This window comes from Mesoplodon bidens (assembly GCF_964165515.1).
Source record: "Mesoplodon bidens genome assembly, chromosome: 6".
Classification (NCBI taxonomy): domain Eukaryota; kingdom Metazoa; phylum Chordata; class Mammalia; order Artiodactyla; family Ziphiidae; genus Mesoplodon; species Mesoplodon bidens.
This window is the reverse complement of record NC_138162.1, coordinates 37,534,609-37,558,208: the sequence shown is the minus strand read 5'-3', so window position 1 is coordinate 37,558,208 and position 23,600 is coordinate 37,534,609. Positions and strand designations below refer to the sequence as shown.

At 44.8% G+C, this 23,600-nt stretch overlaps 1 protein-coding gene across 2 annotated transcripts in view; it reads right to left on the bottom strand.

Annotated features, from left to right (window-relative positions):
* The window catches only part of SNX30 (sorting nexin family member 30), a 110,448-nt gene that overhangs the window by 18,013 nt on the left and 68,835 nt on the right, over nt 1–23,600 (bottom strand). For both annotated transcript variants that reach the window (XM_081237176.1, XM_081237177.1), the window contains 4 exons: nt 19,392–19,550; nt 15,290–15,485; nt 13,459–13,658; nt 1,164–1,250 (listed from right to left, as the gene is read on the bottom strand). In XM_081237176.1, the coding sequence (XP_081093302.1) occupies nt 1,164–1,250; nt 13,459–13,658; nt 15,290–15,485; nt 19,392–19,550 (642 nt within the window). The remainder of the gene's footprint in view (nt 1–1,163; nt 1,251–13,458; nt 13,659–15,289; nt 15,486–19,391; nt 19,551–23,600) is intronic.

The window sequence follows — 23,600 nt, the reverse complement described above, 5'->3', positions numbered from 1 at the left end:
GCTGAGGGTATAGGCGTGTTTGGACCTACTGGTTGGTCTCCTTGGCTGGAAAGAAACCTTTCCCCATCTCATAAGGACTCCTGTGGCCAAGAGAATGAGTCGTATGGGTAAGTGATGCTCCAGGGGGGTGAGCACAGCAGCAGCAGGAAGATTTCAACACTCCCTGGGAGGAGAAGGGAAGTCACCCAGGCCAGCAAGAAGGGTAGAGCACGAGGTGGGAGCTCTCCCAGGTGAAACGCGTGAGCCAGAAACAGCTGTTTCCTCTGCTCGGTCTGCTCCAGAGTGGGTGTGACCTGCAGGCAGCCGGCAATCCAGGGCACAGTCAACACATAATTCGGCCTATTACTCATAACCTTTAGCTCCTGTCTTTGGAAAGGAACTGTCCCCAATAGGGCTGAACATATACTAAATGCCAAAACCAGCCTCTGAGAAAGTTTGCCTTCGGTGCTGAGCAGGTACGAATGCTGACAGAACTATTTAAGTGACAACTTTTAAATACAGGATCTTCAGCTTCCAAACTAGGGTAGTGTCAGAACTTGCTGTCTCTCCTTCCCTCCCTAGCCAGGAAGAGTGACTTCTATACTTATATTTAGAAGCTAAATTGTTAAGAGTGAACTTTTTAAATACAGTATTCCACGTCATCCCTTTAAATGAGACTGAGACGTGGGCTCAGCAGGCCGTGTTCCACAATATCAGAGGGACAGCTAGGAATTAGTCGGCGGGACGGGCTGCTGAAGACGGAGGGCAGCTGTGCACACAGTGCTGGAAAAGTGCTCACTCTCGGCTTCTGGGCTTTTCTCCTCCTGGGTTGGTTACAGTTTGTGGACCAGTCCGCAAATCACACTTCTGAGAACACTGATCTAGACTGTTCTTCCCCAGTCTCCTCAGCCCCATTTCATAGACAGGAACTGCCTATGAATGGCAGAGCTGGAAACCTTAAAAAAAAAACAACCCAGGAAACAGCAGGAGAGTCAACTGCCAATGTACATTAGACATAAAAGGGGGCAAAAAGAGGAAAAGAACAGCATCAACCCCGCCCAGCTAGCACTGACCATCTTGGTCATATGGATCTAGGGACACAAATTCACTCGTCATCCGGGGGGCATCACTGCCCAAAGCCCGGAGCAGCCTGCCCGCCCCGGGGGGTGGGGGGTTCCCCTGACCTTGGGCCGCTCTTCCTTCCTCAGAGCCACAGCTTCCAGTTTGGCTTCGTACTCGGCTTGCACTTGGTCCCTTTTCTTCAGCACGCTCTGTGGGAGGGAGAAAGGGCAGCGTGAACACAGCTGTTGCTTCTGTACCCCGTTCCTCCTTGAATCATGGCCCCAGCCAGCCAAGTTCTCCTAGGATGGTCTGGCTGCAGCATGACACAGTCTCTGGAGGCAGCAGGGGTGGAGGAGGGAGACAGGGAGAACCGTGCTCAGAGACGGAGCTTTCTAGCACGGTAACTCAGCCTGACGCTAAAAGCAACAGAGGCCCGGGAAAGGGCGAGGTAGGGGCAGCGGTGCCCACCAGCAGGCATATGCACGAGAGGACTCTCGGCCTCCCTGTGCACAGGGAGAACTCAGCTGTGCCAAGACGTGGAGCCTGGCAGGTGACAAGGCGGGACGTTCTCAGAACCGTTAATGAGAAAGTCTAAGTCACGAGAGTTCTTGTCTCTTTAATTCACTGAGCTGACCCCTGGTGGACTGATTTGCTCATTGATCATTATTAGCTACTTACCTGTCCTCCACTCTGGGCCGGGTATGCAAAGAGCAAAGAGATAACTGAGGGGTTCCAGCTAAGGGAGAGGTTCAGACACGGCAGGAGGCTGCTTGAGCTCAAAGAGCCCCGGACGAGGCCAGAAGCCCTGCAACCATGCGGCGAGCCTGCCAGAGTGAGCGGTGACGGGGCTCAGGAGCCAGCCTGGGTGGAACAAGGCAGAGGCAGGCCAGGCACCCAGGATGCAAAATTTAAGGAGACACTCAGTCTTGGGCTCTGTGCAAGTTCAAGGTTGGCACCTGAGTGTGTTTCCCTAAATCTGTGCCCTGGACGCCTCCCTCGCCTCAGCTGCTCCTGGCTCTGCCGCTAAGACCTCACCAGGTGGAACGGAAAAGCTTTCGGTCGACCTTCTAGAAAAGTATCAGTTTCATCCCAGGGTTTCTTTTTTCTTCTTTTAATAGAACCACAAGTGACAAACCAAGAGTAATAAGAACTTTCTTTGCCACTAACTCAGAAGACACAAACTGCTATGAGAGCTTCGAATCTCACGTTCTCTGGCAGAGCATGGAGTCCGGGCAGGAAGGAGCCATTCCTTGGCTAAAGAAGTGGACACCTCGTGTCCCTAGCACGTGCTAAAAGGTGATGAGTGACTGAATCACTGAGAACGCTCTGGAGGCAACCTTCTAATGGAAGGCATCAGCATGGGGAACCTCAAGTCTCCCCTAAGTAAGTATTTACTTGGAGAAGTGTTTCACCACAAGAACGTGAACTAAAACTTGCAATAGCTTCACTTTTCATTGTTTGTCACTCAGCATTCTCTTCGGTGCTCTGAAGTTACCTCCCCACACTCATCAGCCTCTGAGCAGGAACACTGATGGTGCTGTTCGCAGAACTTTGTGTTGTGATGGAAACGTTCCATGATCTGCACTATCCAGTACAGTGGCTGCTAGTCCCACGTGCCGACTGAGCTCTTGAAATGTGGCTGGTGTGACTGAGGAACTGGATTTAAATTTTTATTAATTTTACCTAATTTGATTAAACTGAAATAACAGGACTTCCCTGATGGTCCAGTGGTTAAGAATCCGCCTTCCAATGCAGGGGACGTGGGTTCGATCCCTGGTCGGGGGACTAAGATCCCACAGGCCGTGGGGCAACTAAGCCCACACGCCACAGCTACTGAGCCCATGAGCCACAATGAGTGAGGCTGCATGCTGCAACTACCGAGCCCGTGCGCTCTCAAACCTGTGCGCCACAACTATGGAGCCCGCACGCTCTGGAGCCTGCATGCCACAACTAGAGAGAAGCCCGCACACCACAACTAAGACCCGACGCAGCCAAAAATAAAATTACATAAATAAATAAATAGTTAAACTGAAATAGCCACCTATGGCAAGGGGCTGCCATACTGGACAGAACAAATCAATAAAGTAAAAAAAATAGAACAAAAAAACAGGGGTCCTTCCTGGATTTCATAGAGCCGAAAGCATTCTAAATCTACTGGTCTGGTATCAGCACTAGCTGCTCTCCATGGAGACACAAATATGGTTCCCTCGGGGCCAGGGGCGGGGGCACCTAGAATCCGTGCCATGGACTCCCTTCACAGGACGCCTCACATCTTACTGGGAAAAGCGCACATCCAGGGCTTCCCTGGTAGCGCAGTGGTTGAGAGTCTGCCTGCCGATGCAGGGGACACGGGTTCGTGCCCCGGTACGGGAAGATCCCACATGCCGCGGAGCGGCTGGGCCCGTGAGCCATGGCCGCTGGGCCTGCGCGTCCGGAGCCTGTGCTCCACAACGGGAGAGGCCACAACGGTGAGGGGCCCGCGTACTGCACACACACACACACACACACACACACAAAAGCGCACATCCTGGCTAGGAACAGGGTTCCAGGAACAAGGATGAGTTGTTCCAGTGACACACCCCTGTCAGTGTGGCAAGAACCTCACAACCAAAGCTAGAAATGCTCTTAAAACAATACCTTGGAACACAGCACAGCTGTGTGTGTATTGCTCTCTGCTGTATCCCCGGCACTTGGGTAAGTGAATGAAGGAATGTTAAGGCAAGGCAGAAACAGGGTGAGGATGGCTGTGTAGGGCGGGGCAGAGGCATGCAGAGTGGAACTGCAAGTATCTCCATGCCCTTCACCTTGTTGATTTCTGGTATCCACTAGAATCAGAGATCCCTATAGATCTCTGTGAGAAGCTCAGATGGTAAATGTCTGTAGGGACTGGCCTCCCACCCAAAACAGCACAGATTTTGCCGATAAACCTGGCCACACTAGCCTGTGGTTGAGGGGGCCTGAGCGTACAATGGAGTGAAAGGGCAAGATACTTGTCAGCATCTGCAGAGAAGTTCCTGGGGCCTCCTGTCCCCAGTTCTGCTCCAAGTCTCTCTGTAGAGGTTGCCCAGGCCCCCAGGCAGGGAGGGATGGTGAGAGGAGCCCTGTCAGCTCCACTCAGCTAAATGCATCTCCTCTCTCTACCCCCAAAGCAGGCGAGGGAGCCCCAAGAGTCGGCCACACTCCCCCCCGCCCCCACTACTGGGACCGTGCCTTCCTTGGCCCAGAGGAGAGGTAAGGGCTCTGTCTCCTCAGCCACTGCAATCCCAGCCTCACCTGGAGTAACCAGACACTGCCTTCTCATGAAGCCTGACTGGAGGATTTGGGCTAACATTCCTGCCTCAGTGGACAGCGGAAAAAACTCACAACAACAACAAAAGCTCACAACGACCCTGCGGAAGTGAAAGGATGCCACCCCCATTCTACAGGCAAGAACACTAAGGCACCATGGAGGGACCTGGTTGTGGGCCACAATGCTGGCTAAGAGCACAGTGGTGACTCACGCAGGCTTCCCCTGCTGCGTTCCAGGGCAGAGCGTGGTTTCCCAGCCTGACTACAATCCAACCAGGCTAAAGGCTGAGAAACCTGTTTTGAATCAAGATAAACTGTTGAAGACTACCATCCTTGCTGGGAGCACCTTTGAACACCATGGTGGATGGTCTGTAGGGACTGGCCTCCCAGCTGAAACAGCACAGATTCTGCAGATAAACCTGGCCACACTAGCCTCTGGTTGAGGGGGCCTGAGCCTACAATGGAGTGAGAGGGTCAAGATACTGTGTCAGCATCTGCAGAGAGGTTCCTCTATCACTGAGTGACAAGCAAAAGACATTTACCATCTGAGCTTCTCACAGAGATCTACAGGGATCTCTGATGCTAGTGGATACCAGAAATCAACAAGGTGAAGGGCATGGAAATACTTGGTTCCACTCTGCATGCCTCCGCCCCTGCTCTACACGGCCATCCTCACCCTGTTTCTGCCTTGCCTTAGCAAAACACACAAAACCCCTGCCTACCTGGAGCTTACATTCTAGAGGGGAGGCAAATAACACACAAGTAAAACATAACAACATAGCGCGTGTAAGGTAGTGCTAGGTGTCCAGGAGGAAAAATGAACTAGGAAAGGAGGATGTAAAGCACTGAGGGTTTGGGAGACGGCGAATTAATTGTACACTGGGTGGCCAGGGGGGACCGCAATGAGAGGTGCCTTTTTTTAAAATAAATTTATTTTCTTTTATTTATTTTTGGCTGAGTCGGGTCTTCGTTACTGCACGCGGGCTTTCCCCAGCTGCAGCGAGCGGGGGCTACTCCTCGTTGTGGTGCGCCAGCTTCTCACTGCGGTGGCCTCTCCCGCTGCAGAGCATGGGCTCTATGCCCGAGGGCTTCATTAGTTGTGGCACACGGGCTCTAGAGCTCAGGCTCAGCAGTTGTGGCACACGGGCTTAGCTGCTCCGCGGCATGTGGGATCTTCCTGGACCAGGGCTCGAACCCAGTCCCCTGCATTGGCAGGTGGATTCTCAACCACTGCGCCACCAGGGAAGCCCGAGAGGTGACTTTTAAGTAGAGATACGGAATACATTTCTCTCAAACGCTATATATATTTTTTTAATGTAGAGCATTTCATCACAATTTCAAAATGATCCTAGTAATCTGGAACTTCACTACCCTTCTTTTCAAATGCAGAGGGAAAAAAATGACTTGTTTCTTTAATAAATAAATTGCAAGGAAAAACAGAGGGGGAGGGATTCTTAAAATATTTTAAAAACATATCAAGCAATGTCTGGATTTTATTTATATCCCAACTTGGGAAAAAAACTATAAAAACAGTGTCTGAGACAACTGGGGAAATTGAACACTAACTGGATATTTGAGAAAATATTAAGGGAAAAAAATCTGTTTAGGTGTGATAATAATGTGGCCCTTTTTCTTTTTTAAACGAATGTTTGCATTTCAGAGATATGTATTTTTGTATGAAGTGATGTGATGCCTGGGATTTGCTTTAAAATAACCCAGGGGCCGGGGGCTGGGAGCAGGGGGAGGAGAGCTAGAACAAGATGGAGTGTGAGTGGGCAACTGTTGCAGCCGGCTGATGGGTACGTGGGGGACGGTTATACTTCCACTCTACTTTTGGATATGTTTGAATTTTTCCATAATAAAAAAGTTAAGCAATGGAAACATAACACCTCTCATCCAAAATGTTTGCTTTACAAACTAATAACAGCCATTAAACAAAAGTGTTTGGAAGTTCAATCATAGACACATTCTATGTTTTGGCTCTCAACATCTGCACTGGGTTTTCTCCAAGAACGTGCCACGGTGGTCAGTATCAATAGGAAAGCCCAACATCCAGGAAACGGGAAAGTCTCCACCCCCAGAGCTCATGCTCATGTCTCCCCCTGTGGAGGATGTCAGCTCACAAACATGGAGGAAGAGGAGAGAGCAGCCGAAAACAGCCCCAATGCAAATGGTCAGCAGCTACCAAAAAGCCTCCACAGGTCCGGAAGATTTTTAAGCTTCAAATCATTTTGTAAGAGGGACATTAGGATGCAGGGTTGACAGTACAGAATGGCTTATATTCTGGTGCGCCAAGGGCTGACAGCCCAAAAGACCTAGGAGGAATTTGTATAGAATAATGAGTGTTCCGTAATAAAGAAGCTCAAATGAGAATAAAAATCAAACACCCAAAACCAAACAAAACCCAGACTCACAGATACAGAGAAAAGATCGGTGGTTACCAGAGGGAAGAAGGGTTAGGAGGGTTACAAAATGGGTGAAGGGTATCAAGAGGTACAAACTTCCAGGTATAAAATAAGTAAAGGGACTTCCCTGGTGGCACAGCAGTTAAGAATCCACCTGCCAATGCAGGGGACACAGGTTCAATACCTACCTGGTCTGGGAAGATCCCACATGCTGTGGAGCCACTAAGCCCGTGCGCCACAACTACTGAGCCTGTGCTCTAGAGACCACAAGCCACAACTACTGAAGCCTGCGCGCTCTAAGGCCTGTGTGCCACAACTACTGAGCCCGCATGCTGCAACTACTAAAGCCCACACCACTAGAGCCCATGTTCCGCAACAAGAGAAGCCACCACAATGAGAAGCCCGCACACCGCAACAAAGAGTAGCCCCTGCTCACAACTAGAGAAAGCCCATGCACAGCAACAAAGACCCAATGCAGCCAAAAATAAATAAAATTTAAAAAATAAATAAAATAAGTAAGTCATGGGGATGTACTGTACAGCATGGAGAATATAGTCAATAACACTGTACTAACTTTGTAAGGTGACAGGGTAAATAAAGTTATTTTGGTGATTGTTTTGCAATGTATACAAATGTGGAATCATTATGTTGTACACATGAAACTAATATTATATGTCAAATATACTTCAATTTTTTAAATTTATAATAATTTAAAAAGAAATCTGACACCCGACAGAGCCCTATGGCCTGTCTTTGGGTGCCCCTCTAGGAGAGCATTTTCCTATGGGGAGGAAAATTAGTCTGAACTTGGTCCTGATGACATAATTTCTGATTAAATGACTGAACTTAGGTTGCCCCATTCAACATGCTCTTTTTACATTTTCATTCTTTGATGACAGACAACCTGTGAGTTAAATTTTCTAGGGCAATGTTGCTAATACTAAAACCACACCTTTTGCCTTAGTTTTAAAAAATACTTGTTACAGAAAATTTGGAAAATACAGAAAAAGGCAGAGGAGGGGGGAAAAAGCACCCACAATCTCATCTTTCAGGCACAACCAGTAACACGTTTTGTCTTTAGTCTTTTCTCTTGAATGACTCCTTTGATGCTCCCCATTTCTGTGTGTCTCTTCCTGGCACTTCTGTTTTTCAGATGTTGGATATCTGAAATATTTTGGTCTGGCCCTCTCATTTTTATATTCTTTTTCTCTCCAATCCTCCATCTGTCTTTTTGTTTCACTTTAAAGTGATTTCCTTAACTTTTTCTGCTAACTCTTCTATTGATTTTTTTCCCATTTCTATCATGATCTTCATTTCCATGAGCTCTTTGTTTATTCTCTGGATTTTAAAAAATGCTTGTTTTATGGCTGTGACATCTCTTCTCTTTCTGAAGATATTGATTTTTTTTTTCCTGGAAATTTTCTTCTCCCTCAATGATGCTTTATGTTTTTCCTTCTTTGTATTTACTTGATACTTATATTAGAATCTTCCCTTAAATATTTGGCGACCCTTATCTGCACACTCACCTAAGAGGGAAACACTAAAAAACTGGTTGAAAGCTCTGTGACTTCGAGCTCTGGCTGACAGTTCTCTACAGGGACTCTGCTGGGCCATTTCACTGAAGATTCCCCCATCCCTCTCAATATCAGTATATTCTAGTCTCTTCTCCCAAAACCTGTTTAGATTTTTCTAAAAGGCTCTTTTAATGCTTGCAGGGAAGGTATAAGGCTGAGAACCAAGCAGAGGAAGACGACTAAGAATCTCAAATTTCAGTAACCTTTTGCCTCAGATTTTAGGATCTTAGCCCCCACCTTTAACTGTGCCTGGAGTCTCTCGGTCCAGAGACCCTCTATTTTTTTTACCACCCTCCAGCTCTGCCCGAGTGGCGAAGTGACAATGGCCCCTGTGTGAGGAGGGAGGGCAGAATCGGAAGCTCTAACTGCTTCTGAAACAGACCCCTGACTAATCCTTCTCTTTCGCTCCATCTTTCCCTCAGTCCCGAGGTACTTGGTGCTGCCAATTCCTGACCATTTTGAAGGAGTCCCAGGTGTAAACCAGGTGGCTTCTTAGTCTTTCCCCACCGTCAGCTTAGGCGGCTTGGAGTCACCTGAGTCCCTGTCACCTCTCAATTTGCTTTTAGTTCCTAACTGTACTGCTGTTGTTTCCCTTCCTGCTGCTCTTTGTCTTTGCGGAAGCATACCTTTAAAAAAAATCGCTCTAGTGTCATTTTGGTTTCATGAAAAAGAGGAGGTTTCAATAAGTATCCAGTCTGCCCTAACTCAGAATCTCAGAGTTTTAATTTTTATACTTTTCTAATTTTAAAAAACATTTGAGATCATCATGTACATTTCTACATCCTGATTCTTCACATTTTCAAGAAATGAGGCCCTCAGTCCATAATCACTTTTGTTTAGGAAGGAGGACTTTTCTCCCCGAAATGAATCTTCCAGAAAATCTTTTTGGTTTTTGAAAGGCACCAAAAGTGGGCAACCTAAACCACTGACTAGTCACTTGACTCATTAGCTCCGCCTTGTGGCCTCTGAGGAGAAAAGGTGGGCAGGCTAAAGAAACCATCCGGTAATTAAATAATCAGAATTTGAAAACAGCAATCCTGGAACATTGCTCTAAGTATTTATCTCCAACTCAAACTGTCCTCAAACCCAAACTTCTGCATCCACATCTTACACCTCTAATCACGATCAGCAATGACTTCCATATTATTAAATCCGATGGCCACTGTTTATCATGCTCTTTCTAAAAACATTTCTCTTGGTTTCCCTAAGGTCATCCTCTACTCTTTTTCTCCTACTACACTGACCATTCCTTCTCAGGCTACTTTCCTACTTGTTCCACCCCCTAATTAGGTGCTAGCCCACTAAATATTGCCAATGCCTCAGGAAGCAGGACTGGACTATTTACCTCGATCTTATCTCACCAGATAATCTCCCCGACTCTCGTAGATTTAAATGCCATCTATACAGAAATGACTCCCAAATTTTTATTCCCACTCTAAATTCATAACCAGCTGCCATGACATCACTACTTTAATGACTAACAGGCATTTTCTTAGCTGAATATGGCCAAAACAACCTGATTCCCAACTGCCCAATCTGTTCCACCCCAAACTTCCCCATCTCACTAAACAGGACCACTATCAACACAGCTGCTGAAGCCAAAAACCCAGGAGTCATCCTCAATTCCTCCATTTCTCACGGCACATTAATACAGCAGCAAGTCTAGTTGGCCCTTCATACAAAATATACCCCAAATCCACCCACTTCTCCAAGCTCCACCACCTCAGTTATCTGCCACCTGGCTCCCTGCTACAGTCTCCTAATGGTCTCCCGACCTCCTCTCCCTGTCCCCCACCCAATAAACCATTTCCATACTGCAGCACTAGCTGTCTTCTTAAAGTAAAAACTGTATCCTGTCATTTCCCTGCAGGAAACTAACTGGCTTCTCTTTTATTCCTAAGAACAAAATCCAGACTCTTACCAACCATGGCCTTTAAGATATTACCGTATGTCCTGGCCTTTACTTATCTCTTTGACCTCCCCACCTGCCACCTGCTCCCTTGCTCAACTGGCCCCACTCACACTGGCCTTTACCTTATCACCCACTCTTCTGACTCTCAGCTCACTAGTCATCACCAAGCCCTCTGAGATAAGCACGCTCTTTGACTTGCAGATGAAACTCTCTTACAAATAACAAGATACATAACAATGAGCAGAGTTCCCTATGCTTTGAAAAAGAATAGATACACGTGTACGTATAACTGAATCACTCTGCTGTACACCTGAAACTAACACAACACTGTTAGTCAACTATGCTCCAGTATAAAATAAAAAGTTTAAAAAAAAGATACATGACATACAATAGTTATATATCTGTAAATGTTCTAAATGCACCACACTGCCAACTTCAATATCTGCCAACTACCTTCTATGAATGAGGCAGTGTGGGATATGAAGTATAGGGCCCTGCCCTAACCTTCTCAAATAAAAATTCTCCAACTCTTGGCCTGGCCATAGTGATACCAGTACTCAAAAGGCACTGCCAGAACTTTGCTAGAGACCCTAACGTGCTCTCTCGCAGCCCATTACTATCATAATTACATTTTACACACACATTGTGTATAGGATGTGAGCCCATGGAAGGGCTCACCTGCAGATGTCTACAATGTGCTTAACTTGAGGCCTGAGCCTGAGGGTAACTTTGGTACCCCCCTCTCTCAAGCACTGTTCACTCCGTAGCAACCTTAGAATACACATCTTCAACCATCTTTCCAGTACAAGCTGTCCTCATTGTTCGCTGAACATTATTCATCTGTTCCACATGGCCTGATAATGACCCTCCTTTTTCTGTGCTTTCTCTCTGCCTCCAAAGGGAACAAAATGTACCCAGCCACAATTATACTTAGAGAGAGATAATTTGAGCCTCAGCTTTGAAAAGCAGGAACTGATCCAGTTTCTCTCACCAACAGTAAAGACACAAATATAAGGTAGATGCTCATTAGAACTGGGGCCATGGAACAGAGAAAAGATTTACCCATGGGGCTCTGCTTCTTCATCGATAAAATGAGCAAGTTAGACAAGATGAACCTTGTCTACATTCGTAGTAGTCCCCAGAAGCTATGCTCTCCAACCAGTCTAAGTGCAGGCTGGGGCAGTTCCTAATGCAGACATTAAAGCATTCGATCCTTACCACTTCTGTTCTAAAATTTTACAATGATATGCTTTGCATTGGTTCTCTCTGTCCATTCCTTTTGCTGGGTAATTAACCTGTCACAGCCTTCAGCTTAGGGAGATTTTCTTGTATTATTTCTTTCATAATTTCCTTCCCTCAGTTTTCTCTGTTCTCTCAATCAGGAACTCCTATATCAGTTGGATGCTGAACTTCTGAGATTAACCCTCCATGTCTCTTATCATTCTTTCACATTTTCAGTATTTTTGCATTTTTGTTCTACTTTCCAACTACTATTATTTTTTATTTTTTATACAGTAGGTTCTTATTAGTTATCTATTTTATACATAGTAGTGTATATATGTCAATCCCGATCTCCCAGTTCATCACACCACCACCACCACCCACCCCCACTTTCCCCCCATGGTGTCCATACAATTTTTTAATATAAATTTATTTAATTTATTTACTTTTGGCTGCTTTGGGTCTTCGTTGCTACGCATGTGCTTTCTCTAGTTGCAGCGAGCAGGGGCTACTCTTTGTTGCAGTGTGCGGGCTTCTCATTGTGGTGGCTTCTCTTGTTGTGGAGCACAGGCTCTAGGCGCGTGGGCTTCAGTAGCTGTGGCACACGGGCTCAGTAGTTGTGGCTCGCGGGCTCTAGAGCACAGGTTCAGTAGTTGTGGTGCACAGGCTTAGCTGCTCCACAGCATGTGGAATCTTCCCAGACCAGGGCTCGAACCCGTGTCCCCTGCATTGGCAGGCAGATTCTTAACCAGTGCACCACCAGGGAAGCCTGGTTGTCCATATGTTTGTTCTCTACATCTGTGTCTCTATCTCTGCTTTGCAAACCGGTTCATCTGTACTAGTTTTCTAGATTCCACATACATGCATTAATATACAGTATTTGTTTTTCTCTTTCTGACTTACTTCACTCTGTATGACAGTCTCTAGGTCCATCCACATATCTACAAATGACCCAATGGCTGAGTAATGTTCCATTGTATATATGTACCACATCTTTTTTATCCATTTGTCTGTCGATGGGCATTAAGGTTGATTCCATGACCTGGCTATTGTAAACAGTGCTGCAGTGAACACTGGGATGCATGTGTCTTTTTGAATTATGGTTTTTTTCTGGGTATATGCCCAGTAGCGGGATTGCTGGGTCATATGGTAATTCTATTTTTAGTTGTTGTTGTTTGTTTTTTGTTTTTTTGCGGTACGTGGGCCTCTCACTGTTGTGGCCTCTCCCGCTGTGGAGCACAGGCTCTGGACGCGCAGGCTCAGCGGCCATGGCTCACAGGCCCAGCCGCTCCGCGGCATGTGGGATCTTCCCGGACCGGGGCACGAACCCGTTTCCCCTGCATCAGCAGGCGGACTCTCAACCACTGCGCTGCCAGGGAAGTCCTCTCCAACTACTTTTAAAATTTGTTTTACTTTCCAAGATTTCCTCAACCTCATGTTCCAACTTAAGTTTTCAATTTTATTTCAGCAATCATATTTTAACCTCCAAGAGCTCTAATTATCCAATTGTTCTTTTTCCACAACATACTGTTCTTAATCAGCAGATGCTATTCTCAAACTCTCAGAGAACACTAATAAGAATCTCTTCCAAACTTTTTTTCTTTCATTTAATTCACACACTTGGTTCACCATGTGTTCTTTTTACATGTCCATGAGGTCAGTCCACATGTCTGATCCTGCCCACCCAGGAAGAAGAAAATCTGTACCACATGCAAATAGGCAATGATCAATTACTTTTGTTTGTTTGTTTGTTTGTTTTTTGCGCGGGCCTCTCACTGTTGTGGCCTCTCCCGTTGCGGAGCACAGGCTCTGGACGCACAGGCTCAGTGGCCATGGCTCACGGGCCCAGCCGCTCCGCGGCGTGTGGGATCTTCCCGGACCGGGGCACGAACCCGCATCCCCTGCATCGGCAGGCGGACTCCCAACGACTGCGCCACCAGGGAAGCCCTCAATTACTTTTTGATTAACGACTACAACAAAGAAAGTACCTAAGTGCACAAGAAGTGAGTCAGCTTACCTTCATGGCGTCGGAGTATAAAATATATTCCCTGAGCACAGGTAGAAAGTCTTCTGTCATGTCCTCTGTCAGCTCTTCCAAGGCTGTAGAGCAGTTGCCGATGCAGGCTGACACACCCTCCAGGGGCTCGGCCAGCTCCCCCTCTAACGCACTCCACGTGGAGTACACAGGCCCATATTCTCTCAGCTCTACAAGGTACTCTAAACGGGGGAGAGAAACCAATTAAGATCGGCTGGGTAGCAATCACTGGTATTACTGACTCAATAACCAATGCAGCCAAGAGCTCTCTGAGTATGCTTTCCTTTAAATACAACACTGTTTATAACCAACTTTTTTAATCTCCGAAAGCTGATATTACAGCTGACACTATAACATCAATCAACTCCACTCCATAACAGGAATGTCATGCCTCTGGATAACGGGGACCACAGTGCCTTTGGGGAAAAGTGGTGGGAGCTACATCCACCAAGTATTTTCCTAGAAACCTACTCACCTACCCCTACAGTGAAGCCATATTTTAATAGGCAATGGAGGCAGAGTTTCATATAGGTTTAGGGGGTGTTTTTAAAAATTAAAAAAAAATCAGTCACAATGGAAAAATAATGGAATTTTAGGAAACAGTTGATACAAGAAATGCGGTCTTACCTAAGCAGACTCAACCTCTCACTCAGGGGTCACCCCAACACCTTGGTCCCATCAGAATTTACCCCACATGATCTTTAGGTGTAGATGGTACCTAAAGCCATTTCCAAAACCTGCAGGCCCCACAGGATACCAGCAGCAGGTAAAGGAGAATTAAAGCACAGGGAACAAGGAAAAATGTTGTTTGATTTCCCCCACAAAAAAACCTGGCCTATCATTTGCCACCAGGATTCTTGCCATTACAACAAAATGTTGTTGCCATTTTTAGTAACCAATGGATGGCAACTACCAGAGAATCCTTCTCTATGTGTTTTACATCACATGCCAGCATGATCATTAACACTGTTCAGGTCTATTTGGCCTACATACATGTAAGAAAACAAAGGGCCCCAACATTCTGGGACACAAAAAAGCAAGTGGCCATGAGAGGGGTGGGGAGGAAGTGGTGGAAACAACCAGGAAGGTTAAAGAAAGCCCTTATAAGTCCCTGGGTCAGGAAGAGTGGGTTTGAAATGAAGCAAGGGTAGGCAGGTGAGTCAATTTCAAGCCTGAAGGCTCATGAGGATCGTAACTTTGGCAAACACTGCTCTCATCTTGAACCATCTTTCTGCCAGAAAAGATACTTAAGTTTATTTTTTTATTTTTTTATTTTTTTTTTCTTTTTTTTTTTTTGTGGTATGCGGGCCTCTCACTGTTGTGGCCTCTCCCGTTGCGGAGCACAGGCTCCGGACGCGCAGGCCCAGCGGCCACGGCTCACGGGCCCAGCCGCTCCGCGGCATATGGGATCCTCCCAGACCGGGGCACGAACCCGTATCCCCTGCATCGGCAGGCGGACTCTCAACCACTGTGCCACCAGGGAGGCCCAAGTTTATTTTTTAAATGATCATTGCTATGGATGAAGGGAAGTTGAGCGAGAGAAAAGTGGAAAAGCCTAGAGGCTCAGAGTGGTTGTTTGCTATGGGAAAGCAAACACAAGGATGAAATGCAGGGCAAGGGATGGGGTGCAAAATTATACTCTGGTCACAACTACCTCCCCCACGTCTTGTATTTATTTATTAGTTTTATAAGCAAAATGTGGCCTGGTTCTGCTGCTCCAGCATTTCTGCATTTTGATTCTGCTTGGCGCAATGAATGCCATTTCTGCAAACATGGTCCCTGGGCCTGATCAAGAACTCAACAGAGAGCTCACCTATTTCTTCCTTGATGATCCGCTGGGCTATTCGATCAATGGTTCCCAGCTTGAGCGCAAATGTGTCTAAGTACTCGCCTATGGCTGCAAACTCGAGAGGCCGACTCCTCAGCTTGTAGCCGCCAGTGACATGCTTGACCGACTCACCCACTCGAGTCAGCAACGCCATCCCTTGCTTCTTATGGGCATTCAGGTCCTAAGGATGACATGTGAACAAACAAACTCAAAGGGCTCGACTGCTCACATGGTCAGGACTCAGGAAGCCAATTCCTTTAGGCAGTTTCCTTTTGGAAATGGAAGACTCAGAAAATAGGGAGGTAAGTTAGGTTAAGGCGGAGTACACACACACACACACACGCACGCACGCACGCACGCACACACACACACCTCCACACCTCCACACCTCCTTGCCATCACAGCCACCACGCTCATACTCCCGCACCCAGGTCCCTTTATACAGAGCTGGACTCCTACCTTTCCAATCAGGTTCACTCACCCAGCACACCTTCCTTTAAACACAACTGTTTAAATACAAGTTTTTTTAAAAGTATCCCTTTCTCCTACACAAAATATCCTAAATTGTCTTTAGGAGCAAAATTCAAGAGCTGAGATTCATCCCATTCATTTATTTATATCCTAACCAAAGCCATATAAGGGAAGTGGAGGGTGGAAAGCAGGAGACAGTGACAGGAAAGGCGGTGCTACAAAACCCAGGCTAAGGATAGATGCTGCAAATGACAAAACATTTTACCCTGGATTTCTTGGTTGAGGCATAAATGGGAAATGCGTTCAGCTGCATAATCCACTGAACTGAAACCTAAAAAGCATATTAGTCTGCCAGGTAAAATAAATTTCTTCCTATCATTAAACTCTAAGGGGAATCTTCAGTATCTTCCCGTTGTTCTATGTCACTTACTTTAATGGTGCCTTCAAAAGTGGTTTTACAGAAGATGCAGGTGTCTGTTCCTTATGTCTACCCTCGATACTAACAGAATGATAATCCCAGTCCTAGAGGGACAGGTCTACAGGGAGAGAAGGGAACACGGCACAAGGCCACTGCTTTCTGATGACCTCGCCTCATGGAGGGATAGAGCAGAGGTTAACACAGCTGTCTGACAGCCCCCTCCCACGTGACATACCATCCCAGGCTCAGGTCTCCAAAAGTGCCTGAAATGTAGATCCCTCCTGATTTCACGTCCTCCTCCTCCATGCAGCCAAGGCCTTCACTTCTGCTCTTGATTCTGCCCTCTCCTGCCCACACTTCCCCCACCAGCCAAGGCCCTTGCCCTCTCAACCATCCCTTCTCTCCTGTCTATAATTTCAACTTCTAATCCTTCAGCATATGAAATATATGCGAAGCTCACCAATCTTAAAAAAGGCAGCAACCTCCTCTAAGCTCCCTCCTCCATCTCTGTCCTTCCTTTCTATGCCACCTGCCTGAGACAATGTTCTAAAGATGCCATCTCGGGGAATTCCCTGGCGGTCCAGTGGTTAGGACGCTGCAATTCCACTGCAGGGGGCGAGGGTTCGATCCCTGGTTGGGGAGCTAAGATCCTGCATGCCACAGCCAAAGAAAAAATTTTTTAATAAAATAATGATCTTATCTCCCCTTCTAACCTCATACACTCTAGAAAAAAGCATCCCTGTAGGCACCAGGCTTTCACAAGACAATAACTGAAGCCCTGGAGTTCTAGGAATTGCTCCATAGACAATGTTTTTTTGGCTCAGGGTTCAATCCAAATGGACTCACTGGACTGCATAAACTCTACTTCAAGTAGCACTTTACAAAGAATCCCCAGTTAACCAAGTTCATTAACGTGTTGAGTACAGTTATTTAGTCGTACCTATCTGACTGCTGCACCCATTCTGCCAACGATGAAAACATTGACTTGAGCACAGCTGATACTAAGCATCCTCCACCTCCTCCAGCATCAGTGGTTTCTTCTTAAGGACACTTCTAATTTTTGGTAAGATCATGTCATCACAAGGAAGAGGAAAGCTTCTGCATTCACTATGGCAGAGCATGTCAGTGGCCTATCTAAGGACAGGACCAAGTTATTCAAAGCGTTTTAAGAGAAAAGATGGGGGTACGGGGTGGGTGAGATGGGGGGGAGTTATTGTTTAGTGGGTACAAAGTTTCAGCTTTGCAGGATGAAAAAGTTCTGGAGATTAGATGTACGACAGGGTGAATATACTTAACATTTCCCAACTGTACACTGTAAAATGGTTAAGATGGTAAATTTTATGTCATGTGTATTTTCGCACAATTAAAAAGAAATAAAAGAAAAGATGAGGTTATTTAGTGCATTTGCTTCAGCAAATAAAACTGAACTAAGGCAGGAGGCTGTTCTTTCTAAACAAGCCAACTCCCCCGTACTCACTCACATGAAGTTAGATTTTGATTAAGACTTTGAAGGGCTTTTAAAAAAAATCAGTTATCTCTGATGATAGAAATCAGGATACTGTTTACCCTGGGAATCTCTGATGATAGAAATCAGGATACTGTTTACCCTGGGGAGGAGGGGAGTGGTAGTGATTGGGAGCAGAGATGAGAGAGGCTTCCAGTGTGCTGGGGATTTTCTGTCTTGATTGGGTAGTGATTATAAAGGTATGTTCATTTTGTGATCATTTATTGAGCTGTGATTTGTATATTTTTCTCTATGTATGTTATACTTCAGTAACAAAATTGAGCAAATTAAAAATAAAATCAGTTCATATTGCTTGGTCCACAGATGAACACCACATATACCGCCCCCCCAAAAAAAAACCCACCTTTCCTACTTATTCTTTACACAAATTCCTAATGACCGGGGGTCCAAGCTTTCTCCTCCTCTGTCTCTTTATTCAATAAAAATGACGAAACTTGAGGGCCTGCCTGGACAACAAACCACTAATCTGGGTGAAACACTGAGCTGCACTTTTGGAGAACAGAGTGGATTTTACTTTGTGTAGTCACTGGAAGAACTACGTCCGAGGAGCAGTTCACCACGAAATACTTATTTTTAAAAAGAACACAAGTTTGACCTGTGTGGGAAAGGTTTCCAGGAAAAAAAGAAGAGAAACAGGAATGTCATCAAGGAGGCTAAGTGCCAACTGAGGTCTAGGAAAAAGTAAAAAAGAAAACCCACAACACTGGAGGACTTTGCCAGGTGGCTCTTACGTCCAGAGAATGGCATCCCCTCCAACGTCTTTACGGCAACTGATGTTGTCTGTAAATATTTCTCCATTTTGCCAGTTTGAAAAAGAAAACTGAAAAGTACCTGGGCCTTGATACCCTTGCCAACATGGAATGAATTACCTATGGCCTGAATGTGAGAATAGGATACATGAAAATAAACAGATGGGGCTGGAGGGAAGCTGGCACAAGAGTCTGAACACGAGCTCCCATATCTGCAGACAATCAGAGTCGAGCACCTCAGGCTGCCAGTCAGTTCTGCCAACAGGGAAGTTCAGAGGAAAGTCGGGGGCGCCAGCGTGAGTTTGAATACATAGAATCTGGCAGCCATGTAGGCCCCAACTATTTCCCTGGCAAGTGCTTGGAAAATGCCCACCGGCTAGGAACTTGGCTGTGGGCAAGTAATGCTGAACTACTCTTGGTCAGGCAGTCTGTGCAAACTGTGGCCTCAGGAGCCACAATGACCCTATTTCACATCCTAGTGACACCAGCTGAACTAGTACACATGCCCTGAACTTTAGTTTCCTTGCCTGTGAAATGGGGCTATGAGCATACTCACAGGGTTCCTGTGAAAATGTCCTTACCAAACACTCAATAAACATTCTTTCCCTTTCGTGCCCACTGTTGGTCAGAATGGCCTCACCCAGTAATATCGCCGGTAAGTGTGTAGGTAAACACTTATCCCTGCTTTTGGTAAGTGAAACTATTCTAACTTCCTTGACTGCTGCAGGGGGATACTTCTCCTAAATTCTAACATGGAAACGGTGCCAGGGCAGATGAGCACCAGAAACAAATACAGAAAAAACAAACCCAGAGCAATTCTATGACACCCACTACAGGGGTGGCTTGTGAGAGATCAAAACAGCTTTTAAGAAAGAGTCCAAAGAATGCTAATCTGGGAGAGGAACATGAAAAATTCTGCCTTACCTTAGCAGTAAGGAAAACATTAAAGTGTTCATTGAAAGAAAGCACAGGATGATCCGTAATTCTTTTCAGGAATTTATCCAAAGCTTTTCTTCTGGTCTCCACAAACTCTTCTGAAAAACGATCCACAACACCTTTCACCACAAACTTCTCAGGAAGCGGCTACGATGACATGAACAAAAATATTCAGAGTAACTGATAAGAAAGTGCAAAGAAAAACCAGGCTAGCAAATAAGTCCTAGGACCCATCTGTCAAGAACAGTCTTTCTTCATAGGTCAGATCTTTATGTAGTCATCAGTATAAATATTTCTGAAAAAATACCAATGGAGTAAATCACAACTACCCAGTCAATTTTATAATACAAGAAATGAAACAGTAGAGCATGGTCCCTGGAAAACAGAAAACAGTCAGTTAACATCTACCGGTAAATCCGATAATATAGTTATCTTTACGTTGCTTGATGCACAGGTGATATAATGGGAAAGTTAAGGCAAGATAAGAAAGAAAGGAAAGGAGTCAGACAACATCAGCCACACAAAAATTTGTTTAAATATCTTAAGATCCTACTCCCAGTTCAAGGGTAAAAGAGTTTGGTGAATGAAAAAATAAGTACATTAGGGAAACCCATGTATCTAAAAAAATACCTTTTCTAAGGCAATTTTTTTGTTTAGGTTTATGCTTAAAGGTTCTTAATAATATAACTTCCTTTACTCCTCACTCAAATAAATCTCTCCATCGTATTTACTCTGAGCCAATATTGTCGGCAATTTAAAACGACCTGGCTTCCAAGGGATCTTTGAGCTTTAACCTATTTCCATAGCAGCTTGATTAAAAGGCCTTCCTCATTACTGCCACCACAGGAAAACAGAGTATCTGCTAATGCACAATTTGAAAATGTTTTGGTTATGAAATATTAAAAGAACATTTATATTTAAAAATGACCCAGTAGACATTTCTCCAAAGAAGATGTACAAATGGCCAAAACGCACACGAAAAGATGCTCGACGTCATTAGGGAAATACAAACCAAAACCACAGTGAGATAATCATTAGAGAAATGCAAATCAAAACTACAATGAGGTATCACCTCACACCAGTCAGAATGGCCATCATCAAAAAATCTACAAACAATAAATGCTGGAGAGGATGTAGAGAAAAGGGAACCCTCTTGCACTGTTGGTGGGAATGTAAATTGATACAGCCACTATGGAGAACAGTATGGAGGTTTCTTAAAAAAGTAAAAATAGAACTACCATACGACCCAGCAATCCCACTATTGGGCATATATCCTGAGAAAACCATAATTAAAAGAGACATGTACCACAATGTTCACTGCAGCTCTATTTACAGTAGCCAGGACATGGAAGCAACCTAAGTGTCCATCAACCGATGATGGATAAAGAAGATGTGGTACATATATACAATGGAATATTAGCCATAAAAAGAAATGAAATTATTTGTAGTGAGGTGGATGGACCTAGAGTCTGTCATACAGAGTGAAGTAAGTCAGAAAGAGAAAAACAAATACCGTATGCTAACACATATATATGGAATCTAAAAAAAAGGGTTCTGAAGAACCTAGGGGCAGGATAGGAATAAAGACGTAGAGAATGGACTTGAGGACATGGGTGGGAAAGGGTAAGCTGGGACGAAGTGAGAGAGAGGCATGGACATATATACACACTACCAAATGTAAAATAGATAGTTGGAAGCAGCCACATAGCACAGGGAGATCAGCTCAGTGCTTTGTGACCACTTAGAGGGGTGGGATAGGGAGGGTGGGAGGGAGACGCAAGAGGGAGGAGATATGGGGATATATGTATATGTATAGCTGATTTACTTTGTTATAAAGCAGAAACCAACACACCACTGTAAAGCAATTATACTCCAACAAAGATGTTAAAAAAAAAAACCAGTGAGATACCACTTCACACCCACTAGGATGACCATAATAGACAGAGACAGAGAAAGACAGGAAAGGAAAGAACAAGTGTTGATGAGGAGATGGAAAAACTGGAACAAGCATTTAAGTCTGCAACCTCCTTAAACTTCTGTAATATGTCGAAACAGATTTTTTTTCTTTTAAGTTATAGACCCCCAAGCACTCACACACACACACACACACACACACACACACACACACACACACACACACACACACACACACACACGCTGAAATAAGATACAGGAACAAGGACTTAGGCAATGTGGTATCCTAAGCACTTAGAGTGAGAAAGCCAAGAAGCAACCCAATTTATAACACAAAAGTTTTCAAATATTTAGGAATTGGCAACACCAGCACTGCTGGAAAGGAAGCACTTGGGTATGAGAGAATTCAACAGCCTCGACTTGAAGAGCTTTGGAAAGCCCGTATGTTTTAGATCTCAAGAGTAAAGACTCTTCTGGGTGCCACCTTTGCCTCCGTGCCTCAAGTGGCTGTAGAGAACAGCCCCCTCCCCAAAGCTAAATATTCCATCTGTGTCCTTGACCCATTAGTTCACTATCATGCACCTGTCACCATCAATTAATTATACCTTCTCTACTGTTTATCTTCAACATCTCCTCATCCGGCTCTATTCTGAGTCTACAAAAACATGGTCGGTTCTCTTTCTACCTGAAGAAAAAAAAATCTATCTCTTGACCTTACATCGTCTCCACTCTCCTTCCTGTCTCATTCAACCTTTTTGAAAAGAATCATTTACCTTTACTTCCACTCTTCCCCTTGATTTCTCAACCCCCAACCTTTCTTCACCCCAAAACGAAGCCATCGTTGGTACTGCCTTCAATGCTGTATTTCTCTGTCCTATCCCTGCTTCATGCAGAAACCACTCTTTTAAAGATGATCAGTGACTTTGTAATTACCAAACCCAGTGGATATTTTTATCTCATGAGTCCTGTTGAGCATACTCTCATTTGCCTATGCTGAATAGAACTTAGGAAAAAGGCCTAATGAGCAAATAAGTAGTTAGGTATGCCTCATTTCACGTAACAGATAACCTTCTGAAAAGAGTTATCCATTCTTCAGATTTACTACATTGAACTTTGTTTAATGAATCAGGGAAGCTTGCTATTTAAAGGAACCCTGGGGTGAATCCTTCTGCAAACAGAATTTCCTTCTGTAATAAGCATCATTATTGCCAATGTACATGGCTTCATAAATTTGTTTCTTCTTATTTCAAGCTTCCTTAAAGCGATATACCTACTCTCTGCCTCACCCTTATAATTACCTTCTGGGTTGTTTATGCATAGGAATCTGGATTGCTGGTAAAATCAAGGGCATCTACACTCTGTAAATGAAATAACACAAGTGAAGAAAGAGTTCAACACAGCTCCCAGCACATGGTAGATATCAAATGAATGCCAACTATCTGTATTAATTGGTAATACTGAGAACAGAAAGCAAAAAAGGGAAGTGGACTAAACATAAAACTTCCATATATGTTTTAAGCCAAAAAAAAATTTTTTTAATCACTTGGGATACCATTTTGAACCCACCAGGATGGCTATAAAAGAAAAAAAGAAAAAAAAGGAAAATCACAAGTGTTGGCAAGTATATAGAGAAATTGGAACCCTCATACCTTGCTGGCGGGGATGTAAAATGGCACAGTCACTGGGGAAAACAGTTTGGCAGTTCCTCGAAAACTTAAACATAGAATTACCATTTAATTCCATTCCCTGGTATATAGCCAAAACAATTGAAAGCAAGTGTTCACACAAAAACTTGTACAACAAATGTTCAAACGACATTATTCATAATATTTGGGCTGGGGAAAAGAGGGGGTGGGAAGTGATGGGTATGGGGTTTCTTTTTGGGGTGATGAAAATGTCCTGAAATTAGATGGTGGTGACTGTAAAACATTGTGAATATAATAAAAGCCACTGACTTATACACTTCGGTGAATTTTATGTTATGTGAATTTTATCCCAATTAAAAAAAAAATACAAGGATGGAAGCGGATATCAGAGAGGAGAGGAGATGCAATGCTGCTGGTTTTGAAGAAAGAGGAAGGGGCCTGAGCCAAGGAATGCAGGCGGCCTCTAGAGACTGGAAAGGGAAGGAACAAATTCTCCCCTAGAGCCTTCAGAAAGGACACAGCCTTTGCCTACCTGCCCCCCCACCTTTTTTTAACATCTTTATTGGAGTACAATTGCTTTACAATGGTGTGTTAGTTTCTGCTTTATAACAAAGTGAATCAGCCATACATATACATA